This window comes from Ovis aries, chromosome 2 (genome assembly GCF_016772045.2).
Source record: "Ovis aries strain OAR_USU_Benz2616 breed Rambouillet chromosome 2, ARS-UI_Ramb_v3.0, whole genome shotgun sequence".
In the NCBI taxonomy this organism is placed as follows: Eukaryota; Metazoa; Chordata; class Mammalia; order Artiodactyla; family Bovidae; genus Ovis; species Ovis aries.
The window spans coordinates 13,313,147-13,336,452 of NC_056055.1; the positions used below are offsets into that span (position 1 = coordinate 13,313,147).

Consider the following 23,306-nt stretch of genomic DNA (forward strand, 5'->3'; position numbering starts at 1 on the left):
GACGTGGATTTACCACGTGACCCAGCAATTCCACACCTAGGTTCATATCCACAACAAATGAACATATGTGTCCACATAAGACCTGTTTGAGAATATTCATAACAGAATTATTCGTAATAGCCAAAAAGTGGAAACTGCCTCAAAGTCCACTGACTTGTGAATGGACTAGTGAACAAACCGAAACTCTGGTGCGTCCCCGAGATGAAATACTACTCAGCGTTAAAGGAAATACCAATAGAGACTACGACACAGATGGACCTCAAAAATGCCAGGCGGAGCAAAAGAAGCCAGACACAAAAGAATTCTGTTTTCCTGAAATGTTCAGAACAGGCAAAGCTACAGAGACAGAAATCAGGTTAGTGTTTGTTTGGGATGGGAGCTGAAATGGAGACAAACCGATAGCATAGACGAAGGATCTTACTGGAGTGATGAAAATATTACTAAACTGGATTATGGTAATCATTAGTAAATTTACTACAAATTATTGTATACGTAAACATGTGAAATTTATGGTATGTAAATTATGGCTCAATTATGTTTTTAAAAAAGGAACTCTGAAAAAAAAACTGTGATTTAGAGGCTCTAAGAAGTGAAAAGCGAAATATGAAGGAAAGCAGCATGCGAATAGATAACCGACCAGGACCTACTGCACAGCACAAGGAGCTATACTCAACATTTTGCAATAACCAAGAGGGAAAAGAATCGGAAAAAGAACATACACACACACACACATACACACATATATATGTATCTGAATCACTTTGCTGTACACCTGAAACTAACACATTATTGTAAATCAACTACATTAAAAAAAAAAAATTCTAGCATAAGAGAGAGAAGCAAGGAGGCAGAAGAGCCAGACTGTCAGGTGAGAACAGGGGAGTAAGTAGGCTTGAGGAAGGCCAGTGGTCCCCCTTCACTGCAGTCTAGAGAGATGAGTCTTCATTTGTTCATTCATATATTTGCTTGTACAACAACTATTGATGACTGCCCATGACAGGCTACACTCTCAGTTAGGTGCTGGGATGCAGGTCCTCACAGAGATGACATTCCGGCAGGGAAGTCCAAATCTTGTTCAAGGACACTGATGGTTATTTATTTTATACAGTGGTGTGAATTTATTAATCCCAAACACCTTATTCCTTCCCTTTGGTAATGGTAAGTTTGTTTTCTGTATCTATAAGTCTGCTTCTGTTTCACTGATAAGCTCATTTGTTCCATATTTTACATTCCACATATAACTGATATCATATAGCATTTGTTTTTCCCTCTGATTTACTTTACTTAGAATAATCTCTAGTTGCATCCATGTTGCTGCAAATGGCATTATTTCATTCCTTTAAATGGCTAAGTAGTATTCCACTGTGTATGTGTGTTTGTGTGTATCACATTTTCTTTATCCATTCATCTGCTACAGACATTTCGGTTGCTTCCATGTCTAGGCTATTGTAAATAGTGCTCCTGTGAACATGGGGGTGCATGTATCTTTTCAAATTAGAGTTTCCCCCAGATATACACCCAGGAGTAGGACTGCTGATCATATGGATTGGCAGAATAATTTAAAAGATCGTTCTGGCTACAAATAGGCTGGGTGCAGAGGGCAAGGGTGGATCCAGAGACAGACATAGTGGAAGATGGGACTAGAAATGAAACTGCAGTTTTGAGCCTTAGTCAGTTGTAGCCAATCATCTTAGCCAGCTGGACAACTAGAAAGCCAAGGGCAATGGAGGGATCATATGACCACACCCCGTACTGCTTAAGTGAAATGCAAAACACCGTTTTCCCAAACTGACCCCCCAAATCACCAAGCGCTTGTTAAAAATGCTAATTCTCACACTCTGTTCTTCTGGGTCTGAATTTTGAGAGGAGAAGCCTGGGAAGTTATTTATGTGTATATTTAATACTGCTGCAGACAATTCTCATGGTTAGGCAAGTTTCAGAAAGTATTGATCCATACTTTCTTTTTAAAAGCAAAGTCTAGACAAGCAGCAAGACAGATGAAAACATAATATAGAAGTCATCCCAAAATATGACGACCCTTTTCTTCTAGTGACTCGTGATTCAGGCTGAAAAAGGTTAATGGCTCTTTCAAACAAGAACAAAACAACTTGTAAAGGGTGGTGGTGTTGTTTTAGTCACTAAGTCATGTCTGACTCTTTTATGTCCCCATGGACTGCAGCGCTCCAGGCTTCTCTATCCATGGGATTTCCCAAGCAAGAATACTGGAGTGATGACTACTTCCTTCTCCAGGGGATTTTCCTGACTCAGGGATGGAATCTGCATCTCCAGCATTGCAGGTGGATTCTTTACTACTTAGCCACTTGGGAAGCCCTGTAAAGAGTGAGCAGAGTATAATAAGAAAATGGTGATGGACGTGTATAATACTGGCTTTTGGCCTCTATGGTTTGACACTCTAGAATAGTAGGTATAATTCTGGGGTAGATCTGAACATAGTGGTTTTCTAGGGCTGCTGTAACAACTTGCCACAAACTCAGTGGCCTACATCAACAGAAACTTAATCTCTCACAATTCAAGAGGCCAGAATTCCAAAATCAAGGAATCGGTAGGGCCCTGCTCCCGCTGAAGGTTTTAGGGGAGGATCCTTCCTTGTCTCTTCCAGTTTCCAGCGGCTCTAGGTGTTCTTCGCCTTGGGCTGCGTGGAACTCCAGCCTCTGCCTCTGTTTCTTGTTATGGCCTCTGTCTCTGTGTTTCCTCTTCGGTCATAAGAACGTGTGTCATTGGACTTAGGTCTCCCTGGTTAATCCACGATGATCTCACCTCAAAATTCTTTTCTTATTTACATCTGCAAAGACTCCTTTTCCGAATAAGGTCACAGTCACAGGTGCCAGGATTTAGGACTTGGACATATGGCTTCGAGGGGAAGGAAGGGATTCACCATTCAACCTACTAATAGTGATTTAAAACTGTTGAGCAAGCCTACATGATGCTCCTACCTGTGTCAGTGAGTCTACAGGGTGTTTTAAATATAAATGTTCTTAGTTCAACTTTGGGCTTCCCCAGGACTGGGGGATCCACTCTATCCATATACTCCCTCTGCTGCTGCTAAGTCGCTTCAGTCGTGTCCGACTCTGTGCGACCCCATAGACGGCAGCCCACCAGGCTCCCCCGTCCCTGGGATTCTCCAGGCAAGAATACTGGAGTGGGTTGCCATTTCCTTCTCCAATGCATGAAAGTGAAAAGTGAAAGTGAAGTCGCTCAGTCGTGTCCGACTCTTAGCGACCTCATGGACTGTAGCCCACCAGGCTCCTCTGTCCATGGGATTTTCTGGGCAAGAGTACTGGAGTGGGGTGCCATTGCCTTCTCCGATGCTCCCTCTAAGCCATCCATTTTGCAAATCCGCACCCCCGAAGGCTCAGTGGTAAAGAATCCACCAGCAATGCAGGAAACACAGGAGACGCGGGTTTGATCCCTGGGTTGGGAAGATCCCCTGGGGAAGGAAACGGCAACCCACTCCAGTATTCTTGCCTGGGAAATCCCATGGACAAAGGAGCCTGGTGGGCTAAAGTCCATAGTGTCACAAAGAATCGGACACAACTGGGCATGCCCACACAGTTTAACATTGCTCAGAATGACAGGTTTGTTTATAAATGAATTCACTCATCTGAGCCATGCATATTTTCAGAAGCATGACTTTGTCATTTCAGAATAAGACATGGTATTAAAAGGCTACCTATAGTAGACAAAACCACATTCAGACCACTGACATCACAGAAAATGCTGTGCTTTTTTTCAGAAAGAAAACTCCTACACATGAAGAAAGGTACGTCTATTGCAAGAAGAGTAATAGGGAGGAAACCAAAGAATTTTAGTGGTTTCTGCTGATATTCCCTTTGGGAAATGTCAATGGATCAACTTTTACTGTAATAAATATTTTAACAGAATATTTTGTTTTCCCAGGGCAAAAAGCAGGGATAGGTGATATTACAAGGATATATGAAATAGCTATTAGAAGCAGGAATAGCTGTAGACATATGAATGCATGCTAAGTTGTTTCAGTTGTGTCTGACTCTTTGTGACCCTATGGACTGTAGCCCACCAGGCTCCTCTTCCCACGGAATTTTCCAGGCAAGAATACTGGAATGGGTTGCTATGCCCTTATCTAGGGGAGCTTCCCGACCCAGGGATCGAACCTGCGTCTCTTACATCTCCTGCGTTGGCAAGTGGGTTCCTTACCACTAGTGCCACCTGGGAAGCCTGTAGTGACATGAATATATGCTAACAAATCTGCAGTTAACAAAGATCAGGTACTTATAGACACAGAAAAAAATAATACTTTAAGACAGATACAAGAAGGGGACTTCCCTTACAGTCCAGTAGTTAAAACTCTGCTTTCAATGCAGAGGGTGTGGGTTCAATCCCTGATTGGAAAACTAAGATCCCAGATACTACACAGCACAGCCAAAAAGTAAAAATTAAAAGAAAAAAAGACACAAGAGCAGGATGGATACAAAAAGCAGTGTGGGGTAGGAAAAAGCATAGTACTGAAGGAAAAAAATTGATAATTTTTTGTAATTGGGAAATCTAATGGAGAAGAATCTAAAAAGAAGTATTTCCCTAAATTGCATTCATCTGGAAGTTTCAAGAATCCTTTATTGAGAAGAGATTAGCATTAATAAAGGAACTTAATATTTATAGGGATTTATTGGAGTATTAAATATATTTGTATCTTGCTTAGCTTTTTAAAAGTATATAGTGTTCTTTCTTCTAAGTAGATTCAGTTCTTGTGAACTAAAAATCCCCTATTCTTATAAAATATTCCCAGGTATTCAATAAAAGAGAATTCCTAAGTGGCTCAGTGGTAAAGAGTCCACCTAGCAAGAGACTTGGGAGATTCGAGTTCAGTCCCTGGGTCGGGAAGATCCCCTGGAGAAGGAAATGGCAACCTACTCCAATATTCTTGCCAGGGAATTCCCATGGACAGAGGAGCCTGGCAGGCTACAGCCCATGGGGTCACAATGAGTCAGACATGACTGAGCATGCACACACGCATGCACATTCAATAAGAACAGACAGAAAGAGAGGTTGAGGATGACATCAAAGTTGAACTGACCCAAATACAACTTTAGTCAAGATCTTCATACCAGGAGCATGCTGACTATGCAGTAGCCTTATAAAATGGGACTTGGGCAAAACCTGTTTATATCCAAATACTCAATTTGCTTTTATAAAACAAACTCTGCAGGTAGACTAGCAACACATCTCAGAAACGAATTCTTAAAATCATGACAAATTTCAACATAGCACATCTAAATCCATTAGATTCTACTATCAGCATCCACCTCTCTCAATTCAACATGGCCAGAGATTTCTCAAACTTCTCAGACTTTGCACTAATAGCTAGGAAAATACCAATACACCATTGCAATATATATTTTTATCTTGTAAGTTCAACTAAACATAATGACAAGCAAACACATTTTTAGCACTGGATAATTATTATCTAGATTAGTTGACTCATTTAACCAACAGGCTATTTTTCCATCTTATAATACGTTTCATGATTGTATTTTTCTTTGCTTTCTCTAACATTTTTAACAGATAACACAAATTCGGACATCACATTACAAAGAAAAGCTTGAATAAATTCATCCTGTATATTCTTTCGAACAACTTCTACTAAAAAATCCAGAGTGAAATCTCTAGTGATATCTCAATATTAGAAAGGGACATTACATTTTCATTTTCCAAGAAAACTGTCCAAGTGGCATTTATTTAAATTGTATTCATTCAAGCAAAAATGTTAGAAAGCCCTCCCACTCCCAGTCTTTGTTCAGTTCAGTCGCTCAGTCATGTCCGACTCTTTGCGACCCCACAGACTGCAGCACACCAGGCTTCCCTGTATAAACAGAATTCCAAGAGAGGAAAACTGTTCCTTTGTGTCTATTCCAGTAACAGAAGGGAAGTAATTGTGTCTGATATATTTTGCTACAGACTCCTTAATCTAGGCAATGATCACAAATTCATGCATTTAATTTGAACAGTGATAATTAGGTTGATTTCCAGATGACTCATTTTTTAAACCTATGGCCATTAGCGCGTTCCATCTGGAGTGGGCCATGTGCTGCCTTCCCGCTGACATCAGTGGAAATCTTGAGTCAAGATCAAAGCTACTTTATGCCTCTCTGACCTTTCTTCACAATGCACAGTGGGGCCTGAGTTTCTCAGCTCAGAATTTTCAGATTTGCTTTGCTGTCCCCATGGGGTCACACTTGCAAACAGTCAACATGTAGACGTTTACTGAAGACCCTAAAACCAGTCCATTGGAAATAACAAGTCTTGGATTCTAGTTTTAAGGTGATTTCCTAATGCAGGCCCCAAATTTCAGCAAATTTTATTCTATTCCGAGGTCAGCAAATAGAGAACCCCAGTGGGGTTAGGGGCAGTATTCATTTTACCCCCAGAAATCTGCCATAGGCTCACTTTCCTCTAGAGCAGCCGTCCCCCACCTTTTTGGCACCAGGCACCAATTTTTTGGAAGACAATTTTTCCATGGACAAGGAGTCGGGGGGTGGATGGTTTCAGGATGATTCAAGTGTGTTACATTTACTTTATTTCTATCTAATGCCAATGCTGATCTGACAGGAGGTTACTGGTAGCCCAGGGGTTGGGGACCCCTGCTATAGAGATGCATGTAGAGAATCACACTAGAGAAAGGATGCCTTACCTTGACAGTCATGTCTGCGCTGGATGATGCTATAGCCTCTGAGGTTATATCATCTCGTGTTAGCAGCACACTCTCCCACCCAACTCCTGAAAAAGAAAAATGAGTGTCATTTGAGCCAAGTGCATTCAGTTGGCATGGATGGAAACTATTTTGCAGCTTTCAAGTCCATGTGACGTGTAAAGGAAATCAGTGGTTCACCTGCCTGGCAGTTAACAGGAAAACTTCCTTTCAGAAATGTGGTCAGTCAGCACCTCTTGTTTTCACCTAATCTCCAAGTTTGGAGTTGTCATCTAAATTTTGTATGTTATGGTTTAATCAGTGTCATGTCCGACTCTTGCCAACCGCTGGACTATAGCCCTCCAGGCTCCTCTGTCCATAGGATTCTCCAGGCAAGAATACTGGAGTGGATTGCCATTTCATTCTCCAGGGGATCTTTCCAACCCAGGGATCGAACTTGGGTCTCCTGCATTGCAGGCAGATTCTTTACCGACTGAGCTACCGGGGAAGCCCCATCCCCAGGGATATTTATATAAATCTTATATGTTATAGACAGTGCTATTCCTAGCACAGAGTGGAGAAGAAGTTAAAATGAACTCCTCTAGAATCCAGGCCTCATATTGAGGTCTTATGTGGGGCTTAAAGCGAATCCCTTTACACAGAAATCTGTCCATCTGAATCTAAGTCAATACCCAATAGAAATGACTCCAGATTATCTACTGTCCTAGATTCTGCACACCTGCTGAAAAGAACTGAGTTTATACTCATGTTTAAAATCTATATATGTTTCTCTCCAAGTCTTAATACATGTTAGCTCCTTTTCTCTTGAGCTGTCAGACAGGCTCTGAGAGTGGACATCTGGCAAGACACTAGGTTTTGTGCTCTCCAGCCTCAAAAAAGATATCAGGGGCTACTGTTTGAAAATACCCACATCACAATAGAGTAAAACTACACTAATTTAAATGCAGTTATGTGTGTGCATGGAGGTGGAATTGTCTATAACAGTGAAAAGCTTGAAGTAATGACAGGTATATTTTTAAAAACAATATTGCAAGTCAAGTCATCTTCCTAAAACCTAAGAAGGTAACACTTATTGGTAGAGTTTCTCGGGGTCTACTTCAATAAGCAGATACAAATTTTATAACTGGTATAACAACTGCCTACTGGGATATGAGTGTTCATAGCTTACAGTATTAAAAAGATTATTTTTAAAAACAGACAAAAAATAAATAAATAAAAAATAAAAAATAAAAACAGACAAAAACTATGTAATATTAATTTACAATATTGATTTTCTTATATAATTTTCCCTAAGGAAAACTCAAGGGCAATATTCATGCTAGACCTGTGTGAATCACCGAAATTCCACATTTCAACTGTTAAGCATTATGTTAAATGAGAACTGGAATGTTTTTCTGTTTACTACATAGTAAATATTTTAGGTTCTGTGGTCAGACCACTTCTGTTGCAGCTTCTCAAGCTGCCATTATTGAGAGAAAGAAGCCAGAGATAACATTATTGAGAGAAAGCAGCCAGTGATAACATATAAGCAAATGGACATGACTGGGCTCCAATAAAACTTTATTTAAAAAAAAAACAGGCACTGGCCAGATTTGGCTCATGAGATGTGCATTTCCAGCCTCTGTGCTAAGTCAAGAAACCAGAGATGTATCTAGAAAAGATTGTTATACTTTGGCATTTTTCTAAGGATCAATTGGACAAATCGGGGGTGAAACTATAGCAGTAGTTTGCAATTACATGACACTTTAAATAAACTAATATGAGATTAATTCAATTTTAATATGTTAGCACTGATTGCATTGCCTTATTTTATATTCTGAATCCTTGAGAGTCTCATTTCACAGGAAATGTGCACCATGGATTACTCAAGATCCATGGGCTATAATTTATTGCAGAGTGTAAACAGTTGTCTCTCACTGGGTTGTAGAAATTGGGTCAGAGAAGTTTGATGATTTGCCCTACAATTTCCTCTCAGGAAAGTTGTGGGCTTTGTCTTAAATGCACATTTCTGGGAAAGAAATCTTGTTTCCACACAAACAGATTATTTCCCAGACATATTTGCATTTAACTAAAACCATTTCTGGTTTAAGCCACTATTGGTACCTACTGGAATGGCCAGCAGAGAGACACAGATATTGGGCATGGACAAATATATGATTTTTAATTATAGAATAATTTGAATTTTTTTTTTCTGGCTGCGCTGTGCGGCATATGGGATCCTAGTTCCCCACCTAGTAATCGAACCTGTGCCCCCTGCTCTGGAAGCGCAAAGTCCCGACCACTGGATCTCCAGGGAAGTCCCTAATGTGAATTATTGTTCAGCAAATATTTGGCGCCCTTCTCTCCCACTGTGGGAGAAATTTTCTTCCCTGTCCTACTGATGTTTGCCTTGGCAAATAGGATGTTAGTGGATATCATGCAAGCAAAGGTTTGAAATGGGCTTGTGTGGTGACATTTGCCCTCTTGCTCTTCTGCTCTAGCATGAGAAGGACATGCCCCAGTTGATCTGCAAGGAAATGAGAGTCATGGGGAATTGACTTGGACCCAGTCTGCACCTGGAGCTAAGCCAAATCTAGATCAGCCAATCCCCAGCTCAACTGCATATGCATCATGGTAACAGTGATTCTGTTTTGGGATGATTTGTCAAGCAACATTATTCTAACAGTAGCTGAAAGATAGAATCTATCACCAAAATTATACACGAAAATCATTTAAATAAAGCACTTTTATCTTTAACTATGCAAATATAATTCCCTTTGTTGCATATAATTCATTTACAAGTATTAATTTCCATCTCTATATATTATATCCCACTTTGGGAACAATCTTTCCTCTGCTACAATCATTCCTTTCATAAGCAATACTATGTTTATTACAGGATATATGGCCATAAGAAAGAGACATGAGACATCAATACATATGTAATCTCAATATATAATCTGATAGATAATACAGAATATATGTAATTCACATAGTATAGTTTTACCTCCTGTACTTTCAAATAACCACTTTTATAGCTTCCCTTTTCCCTTTGCTCAATCTTACTTACAATTTTTTTTTTAAAAAACCGTATTTTATATTATTCATACAATCCCTAGCAATACTATATTATTTTTATTCCATTTTTAAAAGGCTGGATCAAACCTTCAGGAAAAAAATAACCTTTCTCTCCCAGAAGAGAATAAATTTTCATTTCTCTGTAGTGGAAAAACTGAGACCCATCTACTTGTAGCTAAGGGATTCTTATAAATACTCCATCAGGGAGGGTTTTATAAAGATCTTGCAGCAATAAATCAAATCTGCCATGAATTTGTTGTTGTTGCTTTTTATATACCTCCTTATTTAGCTTCACAGTCAGATAAATACATCCCTTTGCCCAAGCTTCCAGTTCCCTGGTGCCCACATCCCTGGGTCTCTGTTCCCAGGGTGCACTCTGCTGATTGTCTTGGCCCTTCTCTGTTGATTTCTATCAGGAATAATACATGTATTGTTGACAGGATAGTGCAAGCAAAAGGAAGGAGGCTTGGTGAGGAAGCAACTGATGGCATCCAGAGAACATGGGCTGACTTCCTTAATTCTGATCCTGGCTAGTACTAAAAATAAATTAAAATGAAGGGTTCAAGGCCCAGAGGGAAAGGGGAGCACTGCATGGGAGGGTGCTGGTTGTGCCCAGACCCTCTGGAATCACCATGTGTCACGAGGTAAAAGCAGATTAAGAAAGAAAGACAAGTCAGCATAGACTCTTATATGCAAGAGAGGGGACCCTTGTTCTAGCCCATCTATCCACACAGATTTTAGATAGATCACTGGACAAAGCAGGTGGCTGAGGGGGTCACTAGTGCTCTTCACCAAATGCTCCCCCTTATTCCTTCCTCTCGTGGACACATAACAGGATTTCACTTCCTAGCCTCCTTAGAGCTGGTGAGGTCATGTGACTAGTTCTGCCTGATGGGTGCAGGCATCGATCACTTCCAGGCTGGAACATTTAATTGCTGATGACAGACCCTCCAGCACACCCTTGCCCTTCAAAATGGTGAAAGGCAGTGTTCCAGATGGTGACAATTTTGTTAGCATAAGGCCCAACTAAGAGAGTAACACAAAGCACAGATATGGCCAACCCATAAGGGCCATCATGTTAGATGCATGAGAACTAAACCTTTATTATTATACGCCATAGGACTGGGGCTGTTTATTACACTAGTATAACATAGCCTGGCCTTAGGAAAGGACGGACAGAGCCCTTTCAGACCTGCCATCCCCACCCACCCCCAGTTCCCATTATAGCAAGGTCTTTAGATAAATCTGTGTTCTATGCTCTAAACAAATTCTACCCTTTAAATTTGTCTCCTAAGCAGGTTTTAATGGCCCATACTTTCCTTGGGGGCCACTCTCTGATTCCACTGTGTTCAGCACTTACTGCACAGGTCAGCTGCATTTCATGAAAGATTTCGGTTCTAAAGACAAAAGGGACAAAGCTGCATGATCAAAACTGCCCTTGAAAATCCCTTAAATCTCCCATACAGTCCAGTTAGCACCATACTTCAGAAAACCCAACAGAACCACTTCTGTTCCAGCTTTAGAACAGACCATTTCTCCTTTTAAGTATGAGATGTTGCTGTTGGCTTGTACTAAGGATCACGTTATACAAAAAATACAGATCTTGAAACTCTAGGATTTCTCCATGTTTGGAGATGCCCAAACTGAGAGAGATAGAAGGAGCTAAGACCACTAGCAGAAACAACAGATTAACACTTACCTTGTCATCCTCCCACTGGGGTGTATGATATAGAATGCTTTGGGGCTACCCTGGTAGCTCAGACAGTATAAAGAATCTGCCTGCAATGCGGGAGACCCAGGTTCCATCCCTGGGGTGGGAAGATCCCCTGGAGAAGGGAATGGCTACCCACTTCAGTATTCTTGCCTGAGAATTTGTGGACAAAGGAGCCTGAAGGGCTATAGTCCATGGGGTTGCAGAGTTGGACCCGACTGAGCAATTTTCCCATTCTATTGTTTTCCTCTATTTCTTTGCAGTGATTGCTGAGGAAGGCTTTCTTATCTCTCTTTGCTGTTCTTTGGAACTCTTCATTCAAATGGGTATATTGTTCCTTTTCTCCTTGGCCTTTAGCTTCTCGCTATAAAAGTGCTGCATTCAATATGCCAGCAAATTTGGAAAACTCAGCCCTGGCCACAGGACTGGAAAAGGTCAGTTTTCATTATAATACCAAAGAAAGGCAATGCCAAAGAATGCTCAAACTACCGCACAATTGCACTCATCTCACATGCTAGCAAAGTAATGCTCAAAATTCTCCAAGCCAGGCTTCAACAGTACATGAATCGTGAACTTCCAGATGTTCAAGCTGGATTTAGAAAAGGCAGAGGAACCAGAGATCAAATTGCCAACATCCGTTGGATCATCAAAAAAGCAAGAGAGTTCCAGAAAAACATCTACTTTTGCTTTATTGACTAAGCCTTTGACTGTGTGGATCCACAACAAATTGTGAAAAATTCTTAAAGAGATGGGAATACCAGATGACCTGACCTGCCTCCTGAGAAATCTGTATTCAGGTCAAGAGGCAACAATTAGAACTGGACGTGGAATGACAGACTGGTTCCAAATGGGGAAAGGAATATGTCAAGGCTGTATATTATCATCCTGCTTATTTAACTTACATGCAGAGTACATCATGCGAAATGCCAGGCTGGATGAAGCACAAACAGGAATCAAGACTACCGGGAGAAATATCAATAACCTCAGTTATACAGCTGATACCACCCTAATGGCAGAAAGGGAAGAACTAAAGAGCCTCTAGAGTGACATTTCTACCTCCTCCCTCTGCTGTGAACTCACATCCCTAATCATTAGCCCTGCTTTTGGGGCTTGAGCAGGAAAAGCCCTTAAGCCTGTCTGTCTGATAGAATCAGCTCCTTCATGCCACCTTAGAAGGCCCTTAGCAACTAACCCATAAGGACCTGCGGACAGGGAGTGGACCTGATGCCCAGTTAGTCTCTGCCAGTGTCTGTTAAATGAGCAATGCTGGTTTGGGGGCAACCAGGTTAGAGGGGGAGCTTCAGAGTGGGGCCGAGTTAAAAGCAGAGTTTGCTCAAAGGAGAAAAGAGAAACACAAAGGAAAGGGTGTGAAGGGGGCTGGCAATGACAGGGGCTGGGACCCGGGACCCATGACGGGAGTGCTTGCACCTGGACAAATCTTCAAGCAACAGAAACAAAGAAACAATAAGGAACTAAAAATAACTGCACTCTTGCACATTTGGGGGCAATTATGAACAATAAGATACAAAAAGGCCACACACTGTCATTTCTGAGATGCCAGGAGGAAAGGCAGGGTGCTGAGCATGATCCCCTCCACACAGCACCACCAAGGGGATGGGCACGCCACCTTAGCTATGCCCTCTGTCCAACCCATGGACCCACCCCATTTAAGGACCCAAGCAGCTCCTCTCAGGGAGCCAGCAACGGCACCTGTTCCTTGTTATCACCCTGTTGAGCAGCAGGAGTCCCAGTAAAGCCTTTCCTACAATTCTCATCTGGCCTCTAATCAATTTCTATTGAAGGAAGTGTCCAAGGATCCAGGTTGGTAACAGTTAACAGTCCCACTTTTCAGCTGATTCACTCTAGATGCTGAAGAAACAGGCTGTGATTGGTCCTTTCTCCCAGAGGCAGGCAAGTCCTAGTGGCTTGAGATACTTACCATCAAACCCTTTGGAAGTACAGTCACCAGATATAAAACATCTGGGTGGTGAGACCTTGTGTGCCTCGAAGACAGGGCTGACCCTTCACCAGCCCCACCTCCATGCCCACCTCACCCTTTGGAGTTGCAAAGAGTTGGACATGACTTAGCGACTGAACAGCAATAACCATCTTATATACAAAACATGGACCCATTGTGAAAACGTCATTAAGTAAAGAGTAAGTTGCTCAGTCGTGTCCGACTCTTTGCGACCCCATGGACTGCAGCCCACCAGGCTCCTCAGTCCATGGAATTTTCCAGGCAAGATTATTGGAGTGGGTTGCCATTTCCTTCTCCAGTGGATCTTCCCAACCCAGGGATTGAAGCCGGGTCTCCCGCACTGCAGGCAGGTGCTTTACCATCTGAGCCACCAGGGAGATCACAGTGAAAGGATGGGGTTAGGGCCTGGGTCCCTCTGTGTCTAAAGTCTCTTCCTTGTCAAGTCTTGAATTGAGACTCGGCTAGATATTTCTCCTTTTAATCCTCGTTGGCTCCCTTTGGGTTTGGAAAAAAAAAAAACATCTCACTTTGTTCTTTGAGAAGTTCTCAGCACGGTGGTCATTAAAACTTAGTGGAACTTCAGAACAATGATTTGCCTCTAAACACTTGGCTTTCGGAAACCCCACCCAAGGATTAGCTGATGGGACTTGCTTCCTCTGGATGGGAAGCCCCACCCAGGTGCTTGGAGGAGCAGAGCAGGATGTGACCCCACCCCAGCTCACCCAACTCCAGATGGTGGCTCATCCTTGCCCCAGAGCCCCAGCTTTCTCTTTCTTGGGGCAGATAAAAGGGCCAGGCCCTAGGGTCTCTAGAAGCAATGGTAGTAGGGGCATTCCCCTCCTCTCTTGGCTGCTCTCATTGAGAGGTTATTGTTGTTCAACTGCTAAATCGTGTCTGACTCTTTGCAACCCCATGGACTGCAGCACGCCAGGCTTCCCTGTCCTTCACCATCTCCCAGAGTTTGCTCAAACCCATGTCCACTGAGTTGATGATGCCATCCAACCATCTCATCCTCTGTTGCCCGCTTTTCCTCCTGCCTTCAATCTTTCCCAGCATCAGGGTTTTTTCCAATGAGTCGGCTCTTCACATCGTGTGGCCAAAGGACAGAAGCTTCAGTTTCAGCATCAGTCCCTGCAGTGAATATTCAGGGTTGATTCCCTTGAGGATTGACTGGTTTGATCTCCTCTTTGAGGAGAGTTCACTGGAAAAGAGAAAGTTTACCATTTGAACTATGAGTTATTTTCCTCAAACTCACTGAGGCCACTGGTCTTGCCTTCCCCTGTCCGACTCCTATACCTTCCCGAGTAAGGAAAGTTTGTCTGGGTACAGCGGTAGATGTTCAGGGAGCTCAAAAATAAGACCTCAATGTCTTGTTGAGTGTTCCTCATGCCCTCTCCACTCCACTGCTCTCCCCACCAGCATGGCCACGATAATATCAATCCTGACAGCTAAACTGATGAGTCAAGCACTAGGTCTTCACAGGTATCACCTCATTCAATCCTCATACAATACAGGGACACGAGGCAAATATAATATTATCCCCACTTTACAGAGGAAAAAACGGAGACTTAGAAAACATAGACGTAATCTAGCAAGTGATGCAATAAACACTCTGACCTCAGAGGTTATCTGCCTAACCAGTTACCTTACCACCACCCCCAAAGACCTCTTATTTTCAGGGATTGGTAAACAGGAAACTTGAGAACATATTGGAAAAAAACAAGATTTGCAGAGGGGAAATATTTTTTCCTGGAGGTTCCCATTCAAGATGGTTTCTGAGCTCACACTGAGCAGATCAAATAAAGGCTTTGTGGTGGAGTTCCTGGGGACACGTAAAGCTGAGGCTGACACTGAATCCAGCCCAGGGCAGTTCAGCAAACATTCATGAGGGGTTTATAGGGCCTCTCTGGGTCAGCTAGGATGGGGCGGTTCTCCTTTCAGACAGGAAAAGCTCCGGGCACAGTCCTGTGGGGTCCCGTGACAACCAAGTTCTGCAGAGGGTGCCCTGCACGGCAGAACCTCTGAAAGATGGACAAGGATTAAGACTGAAAGAACTGAGTGCCTCTGAGCTCCACCTTGGGTTCAGACACTCCATAAGTAAACCCTAGGACAAAAACTCTGGGTGATCTCAGAGGCAAGCATGTGGTAGAGAAGAAGTGGAAACTCACAGCACCTTGGGCTGGAAAAAAAAAATACAGAGCTTGCTCTCTCCCTGTAAGCATGTGGTAGGAAGGGGTAACAATAATAGCAGGTTATCATTTCCTGAGAGCTAATTATGTGCTCTTGGTTGTGCTTTATTTAACATATATTACCTAACAATCAGAAACCCTACATAACGTAGACACTTTTTAAAAATTTATTTGTTTTTCATTGGAGGACAACTGCTTTACAATATTCTGTTTGTTTCTGCCCTACATCAACATGAATCAGCCATCGGTATACATATGTCCCCTCTTATTTTTAATCTTTATTTTTTGGATGGCAAAAATGAAGCTTAGAGAAGTAAATAATTTATCTGAGAACACATAACAGTAAGGAGCACATTTGGGATGTGACTAAAGCTCACACTATACGAGGCTGTTACTAATCACTTCTGCTCACTAAGGTGTCCACAGTGAGAAGGGCAAGGATCCTCTTGAGACTGGGACCACACATGGACACACATACCTGCCTGTCACATGCACACACTTTTATGTACACACACACATGCACACATAGACACCTGTGCTTGTGTGCACAACCGCAGACCCACGTATATATGCATAACCCACGAAGTGCGAAGCTGCAACAACTTTTCAGCTCTGATCTGCTATATGCTCTGGAGTCTTAGACCTCCTTTTAAGAAGAAGAAAGCCTTTCTCAGTGATAGTATCTGAGGGTAAATGGGAAACTAGGTGTTTCATCTCTTGCTCGATTCTCAAAGGTGAATTTTATATGAAGTGGGAGGCAGATTCCAAATGCACAAAACTGAGAGCAGAAAGGATCACACTTGTGTTCACAATGAGTTTTACAAGACACTGGAGGCCTGAGGCAATTTTGAAAATGGTTTGTTTGGGCTCACCAGAACCAGTCCTCAGAAATTAAAGCCTTTTTAGGCAACCCTGCTCCTTGTAGCAAACTCAACAAACTGTTCACAAACAGGGTCCCCGCTGAGAGGTTGGGCGTCCCAGGTGGCGCTAGTGGTAAGAACCTGCCTGCCAACGCAGGAGACTTAAGAGACGTGGGTTTAATCCCTGGGTCAGGAAGATCCCCTGGAGAAGGAAATGGCAACCCACTCCAGTATTCTTGCCTGGAGAATCCCCTGGACAGAGGGTAGCCCATGGGGTTGCAAAGAGTTGAACGCAATTGAGCAACTTAGCACACTCTCAGAGGTTAGAGAATTAACAGCTTAAAGCCTGGTTTACCCTCAAGTTAATTTGCAGATAATATCACTCAAGGGGGCTCCCCCTGTAAGTCCAATAAGGATTCTGTTATCTCCACAATATCCTATTAGTTTTGCCAGCCTGATTTTTAAAATATTTATTAATATTTTGTTTGGCTGCCCCAGTCTGAGTTGTGGCATATGGGATCTAGCTCCTTGATAGCGATAGAACCCTGGCCCCTTGCATTGGGAGCACAGAGTCCCAGCCACAGGACCACCAGGAAATTCCCTGCCAGCCTGGTTTATAGGTTGGAAAGATATTTGATATTTAGCCCCCAAACATGTCATATAAAATTAAATAAACATACTGTAAATCAACTATACTTCAATAAAATATAAAAAAATAAAACTGGCAAAGAGTGAAAAAAATTATGTACAAACCCAAACCACCATCTTGGATCCAGTTCTTGTGCAAAGGAGATGCACTGAAGACAGGGCAGAGTGACATGGACTTACTTAGAGTCCCTGGGCTCTTTGGCTGGCTTCCCTGATAGCTCAGTTGGTACAGAATCTGCCTGCAATGCAGGAGACCTCATTCGATCCCTGGGTTGCGAAGATCCACTGGAGAAGGGATAGGCTACCCACTCTAGTATTCTTGGGCTTCCCTTGTGGCTCACCTGGTAAAAGATCTGCCTGCGATGTGGGAGACCTCGGTTTGATCCCTGGGTTGAGAAGATCCCCTAGAGAAGGGAAAGGCTACCCACTCCAGTATTCTGGCCTGGAGAATTCTATGGACAGTCCATGGGGTCACAAACAGTCAGACACGACTGAGTGACTTTCACTCATTTGGACTCTTTGGAGGGTCAGTCAACCAGTTGGTACCCTTTCCCTCTCTTGGTTGTGAAAAGAGTGCCATGGATGGAAGGCACAGGGGAGAGCATGGATGGCCCTTGGAGACATGAAGAAGCTGGCTCCACCGTGCCTTTTCCCACCTGCTGCCTCCTCTCCAGCCCACTGCACCAGTTCAGGCTTCCAGAGGTCTCCCAAATCAGATCAGTCTTCCATATCATCACCACCATTACTTTTCAGGAATGTAACTGTGTTCACATCCCTCCCGACCTCATTGCATTTCTTCTCTGCGTCTAGCATAGTGCTTGGGCTGGGGAGAATCAGGTGGGAAGACCTGGTTCCAGGCCCTCAGGAAGGTGGTGGTCTGGAAGGAGGTTTTCTCTGGGCCATCTGCTTTCCAGCATTGCTCCACTCCCTCTCTGTATGGGGCATCCCTTGTGTGGGCAGCCAGGATGTTACATTTCCACCCTGAGTTCTGGGCATCCTGCCAATGCCTCTTCTGCTTCCGTGGGGTGGTGGGGCACTGTGGTGGTATCAGGTAACCCCTGGGAGCTCACTTGGTCATTCAGAAAACCCATCTGAATCAAGTAAAAGTATATGGTGGTGGGGGGGTGGTGGATATTTTTAGAAGAAACTTCTGGAAAATTCAGAAAGGTTCTTAGGATTATCATCGGTCCAGAAGCTGCAAATGGTGACCCTTCTAGCTTGTAGGTGTGCTTTGTCGAGTCTGCAAGGCTCTGTTGTTGCTTTAAGTGATTTAGTTGCCAAGATTCAAAATTCTTTAGAATGGACACAAACATCTAGTATCTCCTGAGAAAAATGAGAAGATTTGTCAAAACTAGGCCCAGCAGCCACTGCTCTACCTGGCAGCAACTGCCAAGAGCTGTGTAACTACCTTTATCCATGAGATCTGCCTGCTCTGAGGCCTCAGTTTCCACCACCCTCTCGTTTTATTTGTGGGTTGACGTCATTCACTGATGTTAACTGTCTGGCCCTTAATGGCATCTGAATTTGCCAGCCCAATCTGGTTTAATTGCCACAATATCCCTCATGAGGAGACTGAGAAAAGTTGTGAATTAATCCCATTTCAAACTTTTTTCCAAAAAATTGATGTCTAGTTGATTTATAAAGTTGTGTTAGTTTCAGGTATATAGCAAGTGATACACACACACACAGGAACAAAAGACGCCCTAGAGAAGGGAATGGGTACCCATTCTAGTGTTCTTGCCTGGAGAACTGCATGGACAGAAGAGCCTGGAGGGCTGCAGTCCATGGGGTCGCAGAATCGGACATGACTGAGCGACTAACACTTTCACTTTCATATATATATATATTTGTTTTCAGATTTTTTTCCATTATAGGTTATTACAAGATATTGAATATAGCTCCCTGTGATATACAGTAGTTCCTTCCACTTTTTTAAAGATTTTTTGAAGTAGTTTGAATTTAAACCATCAATTGAAAAAATGGATTTGACCAAAGCTGGTTAGTAACTTATTACTGAACTGGCAGGAGAACCACCCGACCACGGCAAGTTATGTCACCACTCTAAGCCTTAGTTCCCTTTACCTGTAAGATGAAGATGGCAAGAGAAACCTCTCAGGGTTTTGCTGTGGACACATAACTCCTCAGTTCAGTGCCAGCAACAGAGCAAACACTCAATATATATTAGTTATTATTATTTTTTATTCTGTGATGCCATACTGACTTCCCTGTTAAATAAATGGCTTCTAGGAATATACAGCAAGGCAGATTGTAGCTAAGAAAAATGCTGCCAGGAGAAAAAGCAGATCCCTGGATCTAAATCAAAGTTTTCAATGTCTTTACATGACTGGGGTCATAATTAGTGCCTCTGCTAACTTGCTCAGTTAACTATTTTTTCTACAAATGCCAGTGATGATTTGGTCCCTTCCTTGCCCCTCCCCGCGCCCCCCCCCACCCCCCGCAGATTACTGTAGTTCTTAAATAGAAATTACTTTAGCTCCATGGGAATTTCTGTAGAAATTTCTGCAGAAATTACTTAAGCTACATGGGAAATCAGCTAAAATGAGATTTTAGATTTGTGGGCCTATAGGTAGCGAGGCAGCTAGTCTGGCGCTATGGGCTGAACTGTGCACCCCCAAACTATGAGTCAACTAGGTTGAGGCCCGAACTTCTTGCTCCTTAGAATGTGAATATGTTTGAAGGTGGAACCTTTAGGGAGGAGATTAGGTGAAAATGAGTCTGTCCAAGTGGGACCTAATCCAATCCGACTGGTGTTCTTTTAAGGAGAGGGTGTTTGGACACAGAGAGTGACACTGGGGTGCACACAGTGAGGACCATGTGAAGACGCATGGAGAAGAGGGTCACTGCAAGCCGAGCAGAGAGGTCTCAGAAGAAACCTGACCTGCTGACACCTTGATCTTGGACTTCGAGCTTCCACAACTGCGAGCAAATAATAGACATTTCTGCGATTTAGGCAGCCCTGGCAAATGAATCCACTTGGGAAAGAGAGTCAGGGCACAAACCAGAAGAGCCTCTGACTTGTAGCTGACAGACGCAGAGCCGTGGACAACCTCCAGAACGGGGTCCACAGCGGGGCTTTGGCATCAGAGCCTCCTCTCGGGGTCAGAGAGTGAGGAGATGCGAGACTCATGACGAAGGATGGGGAAGCGGGAGGCGGTCCGGATGGATTCCAGAGCCAGGGCCAAAGCTCTTGGCTGGGATGTTAAATGCTCTTAGCAGGCTGTTTGTGCATGTGGAGCAGGGGTAAGGGAGGTGGCCAGGGGCTGGTTATTTACAGAGTTTGAGTCTGAACCGCCATGGGGCTGAATGTGTTGAAGGCAGAAGGCACAGATATTAATTAATTTTTATATTGTTTTATGAGCCTGTGTTGTTTTCAATTCAAGAGTGCTTATGCAGTTGGAAACAAACAAGTCTGATGTTTCTCAAGTTTTAAAACCCATTTGGGAGTTTGGCTTGATCCACTAAAGAAGTCTGGAAGCTGAAACACAGATATTGTTTTGACTTTTGGGAGGCATCCATAACGCTGCATCAGAATATTTATACCCTGAAGTCTCCCTTCACCATCATGGGCAAATTTATCTATTGCTTTTCTGGACACAGATGCAAATTTTTAAAGCACCCATAACTCAAAATGACACAAGCTCATTCTGGTGATTTGATATATGATGGGGACACAATTATTAGTGTGACTTTCTCCCTTCTTCCCTCCCCTCAGCTGTTACAAGGAACTGAGTCTTGGTTGGCTCCATTTCTCTTCCTTTCTTGTCCTTTAAGGAAAGATCAGCATCTGCCAGCTCAGTAGCCAGGCATTTATAATCCAGAATTGGGGAAATAGTAGGAAGAGACAAGCTGGAGAGACAGGAGGAATAGGGGAGGGCAAACCAAAAGAGAGATTTGTTAAGCTGCCTAGATTTTAGATAGATAGAGGGATGGATAGATAGCTAAATGGATGGATGATGGATGGATGGCTGGCTGGCTAGAGCGATGGATAGACAGATGAATGGCTAGATGATGAACGGATGGATAGACAGATGGACAGATGGGTAGACAGGTAAAACCCAGGCAGCTTAGCATGTCTTTTGGTTTTCCCTTCCCTTTTTTTCCTGTCTCTCCAGCTTGTCTTTTCCTATTTGTTTTCCTGGTGTCTATCTATCTGTCTGTCTATCTATTTACAGAAAGAAACCAGTGGCTTGAGGGAAGGAGTAAAGGAATCATAGCGGACACTGTTGCTGTCCTCCCCAACACTGATTCTCTCTTATTATGTCAATAGCACCCCAATATCCCCTTGGGGATGCTATCACTCTCGATTCCTAGTCTGTGTGATTCACATGGGGTTATCTCCGTTCCTCAATTACCTTCTTCAGGAAGTGAACAGAGTCTCGACGATGAGTTTAGGATGAGCATGCAGCCCTGGGACTCTGCTTAGAATGCTGGAAAGGGAGACCTTTCCCAATAGGTTTGCTAAACTGCTAAGATTCAGCCTGAGGGTACTGGTGGTCATTTATGGGAAAAGCTTTCCAGAAAATGAAGCCAGTACAGAAGAAAGAGGAGCTGAGAAACAGAGTCTAAGTCAAAAGAACAGCTCCTGGACTTCATGATTTTTGAGAAAAGAGAATATTTTATTTGGAAACTACTTTGAATTAGGATTCTGTCATGTATGACTCAAAGAGTGCTGACTGAAACAGAGATTCCAAGAGAAGCAGCTGCAGGGAAAGGAAGAAAGGCCCGCCACCGATGCACTTCAAGAATGAAAAATAAAGATCCGAATGCCTTTGAATGATATTTGGAAGCTGGACTGTAACACTGTGCATGTGACATCTCACCAAGACCAGACTAAGGGCGGTCCCTGGACTTAGCAGAGCTCTTTAGAACAGGACTGGGAGGATTAGGAAATGCCATGCTTGAATGAAGATGCCAGAAGTCATCCAGTCCTGTTTTCTATTCAATGCTTAGATCTCTTTAAGCATCTTGAAAAGGAACTCACTCTGATTCTATTTACACACCTCCAGGGATAAAGAACTTATTCTCATAAAGGCAGCTCGTCATGGGCTGAATTGTGTTCCCCCCAAAATATGTTGAAATCTTATCCACCAGCATGTCCCCATATGACCTTATATATAAAATAGGGTCTTTGAAGATATAACCAAGATAGGATGAGGTCGTTAGGCTGGGTCCTAATCCAGTGTGACTGATGTCCTTACAAGAAAAGAGACATATACACAGAGAAGAAGGCCACATGGAGATAGAGACAGAGGCTAGAGTGATGCAGCTACAAACCAACACAGACCTGGGGTACCAGAGGCCGGCAGAGGCCAGGAAGGATCTACCCTCAAAGACATCAGAGAGAGAGCCGAGCATCGACAGCACCTTGATTCTGGACTTCTAGTCTCTAACACCATGAGAGAATTCATTTCAATCCAGGAGAAAAAAAAAGACTGTTTTAAGCCACCCAGTTTCTGGCGTTTTGTTATATTAACCTTAGGAAACAAATAAACAGTTCCTTCCATTTTCAGCAAGTTTCATATCATAATGCACTTCTTGATATTGAGCTAAAATGTAACTCTATGCAGCTACTGGCCTCAGCTCAGTCTTCTGGAGTCAGATTTATTTTTCCCTCTACAAAACAATCTTCAAGTATTCCAGGATGTGATTATGTCCTAACTGACACATCTCTTCCTTTATGCTTCTAGGCCATTCACATCTTCCTGCCTCTCAAAGCCTGGTATGGTAAACCATCCTTCAGTGGCCACCACAAACATGATTCAAGGACTCCTTGGTGTCTCCTTCAAGTTATGAGCTAACAAGGCTTGGGTTGGACTATAACCCACTAGTAGGGTAGCAGGTGCTACTTCTGAGAATCCTGCAAAGTGATACCTTTTCATTCACAATTTTAGAGAAATATGGTGATGGCTAACACTATGATGAAAAGCTGTTAGAGGAAAAAGCAAAACCATGAGACATAGAGAGAAGCTTGTCAAAGACAGCATTTTAAAAATACCTTGACTTATTAAAAAAAAGAATTAAATAATGCCATTTGCAGCAACATAGATGGACCTTGAGATTATCATATGAAGTGAAGTACATCAGACAGAGACAAATACCATATATCACTTAGGTGTGGAATCTTAAAAAAGAAATGATA

General features: G+C 42.9%; 1 protein-coding gene across 5 annotated transcripts in view; it reads right to left on the bottom strand.

Annotated features, from left to right (window-relative positions):
* The window catches only part of PALM2AKAP2 (PALM2 and AKAP2 fusion), a 515,750-nt gene that overhangs the window by 144,577 nt on the left and 347,867 nt on the right, over positions 1–23,306 (bottom strand). For all 5 annotated transcript variants that reach the window (XM_027964123.2, XM_027964120.2, XM_027964122.2 and 2 more), the window contains one exon: positions 6,686–6,771. In XM_027964123.2, coding sequence (XP_027819924.1) covers positions 6,686–6,771 — 86 coding nt within the window. The remainder of the gene's footprint in view (positions 1–6,685; positions 6,772–23,306) is intronic.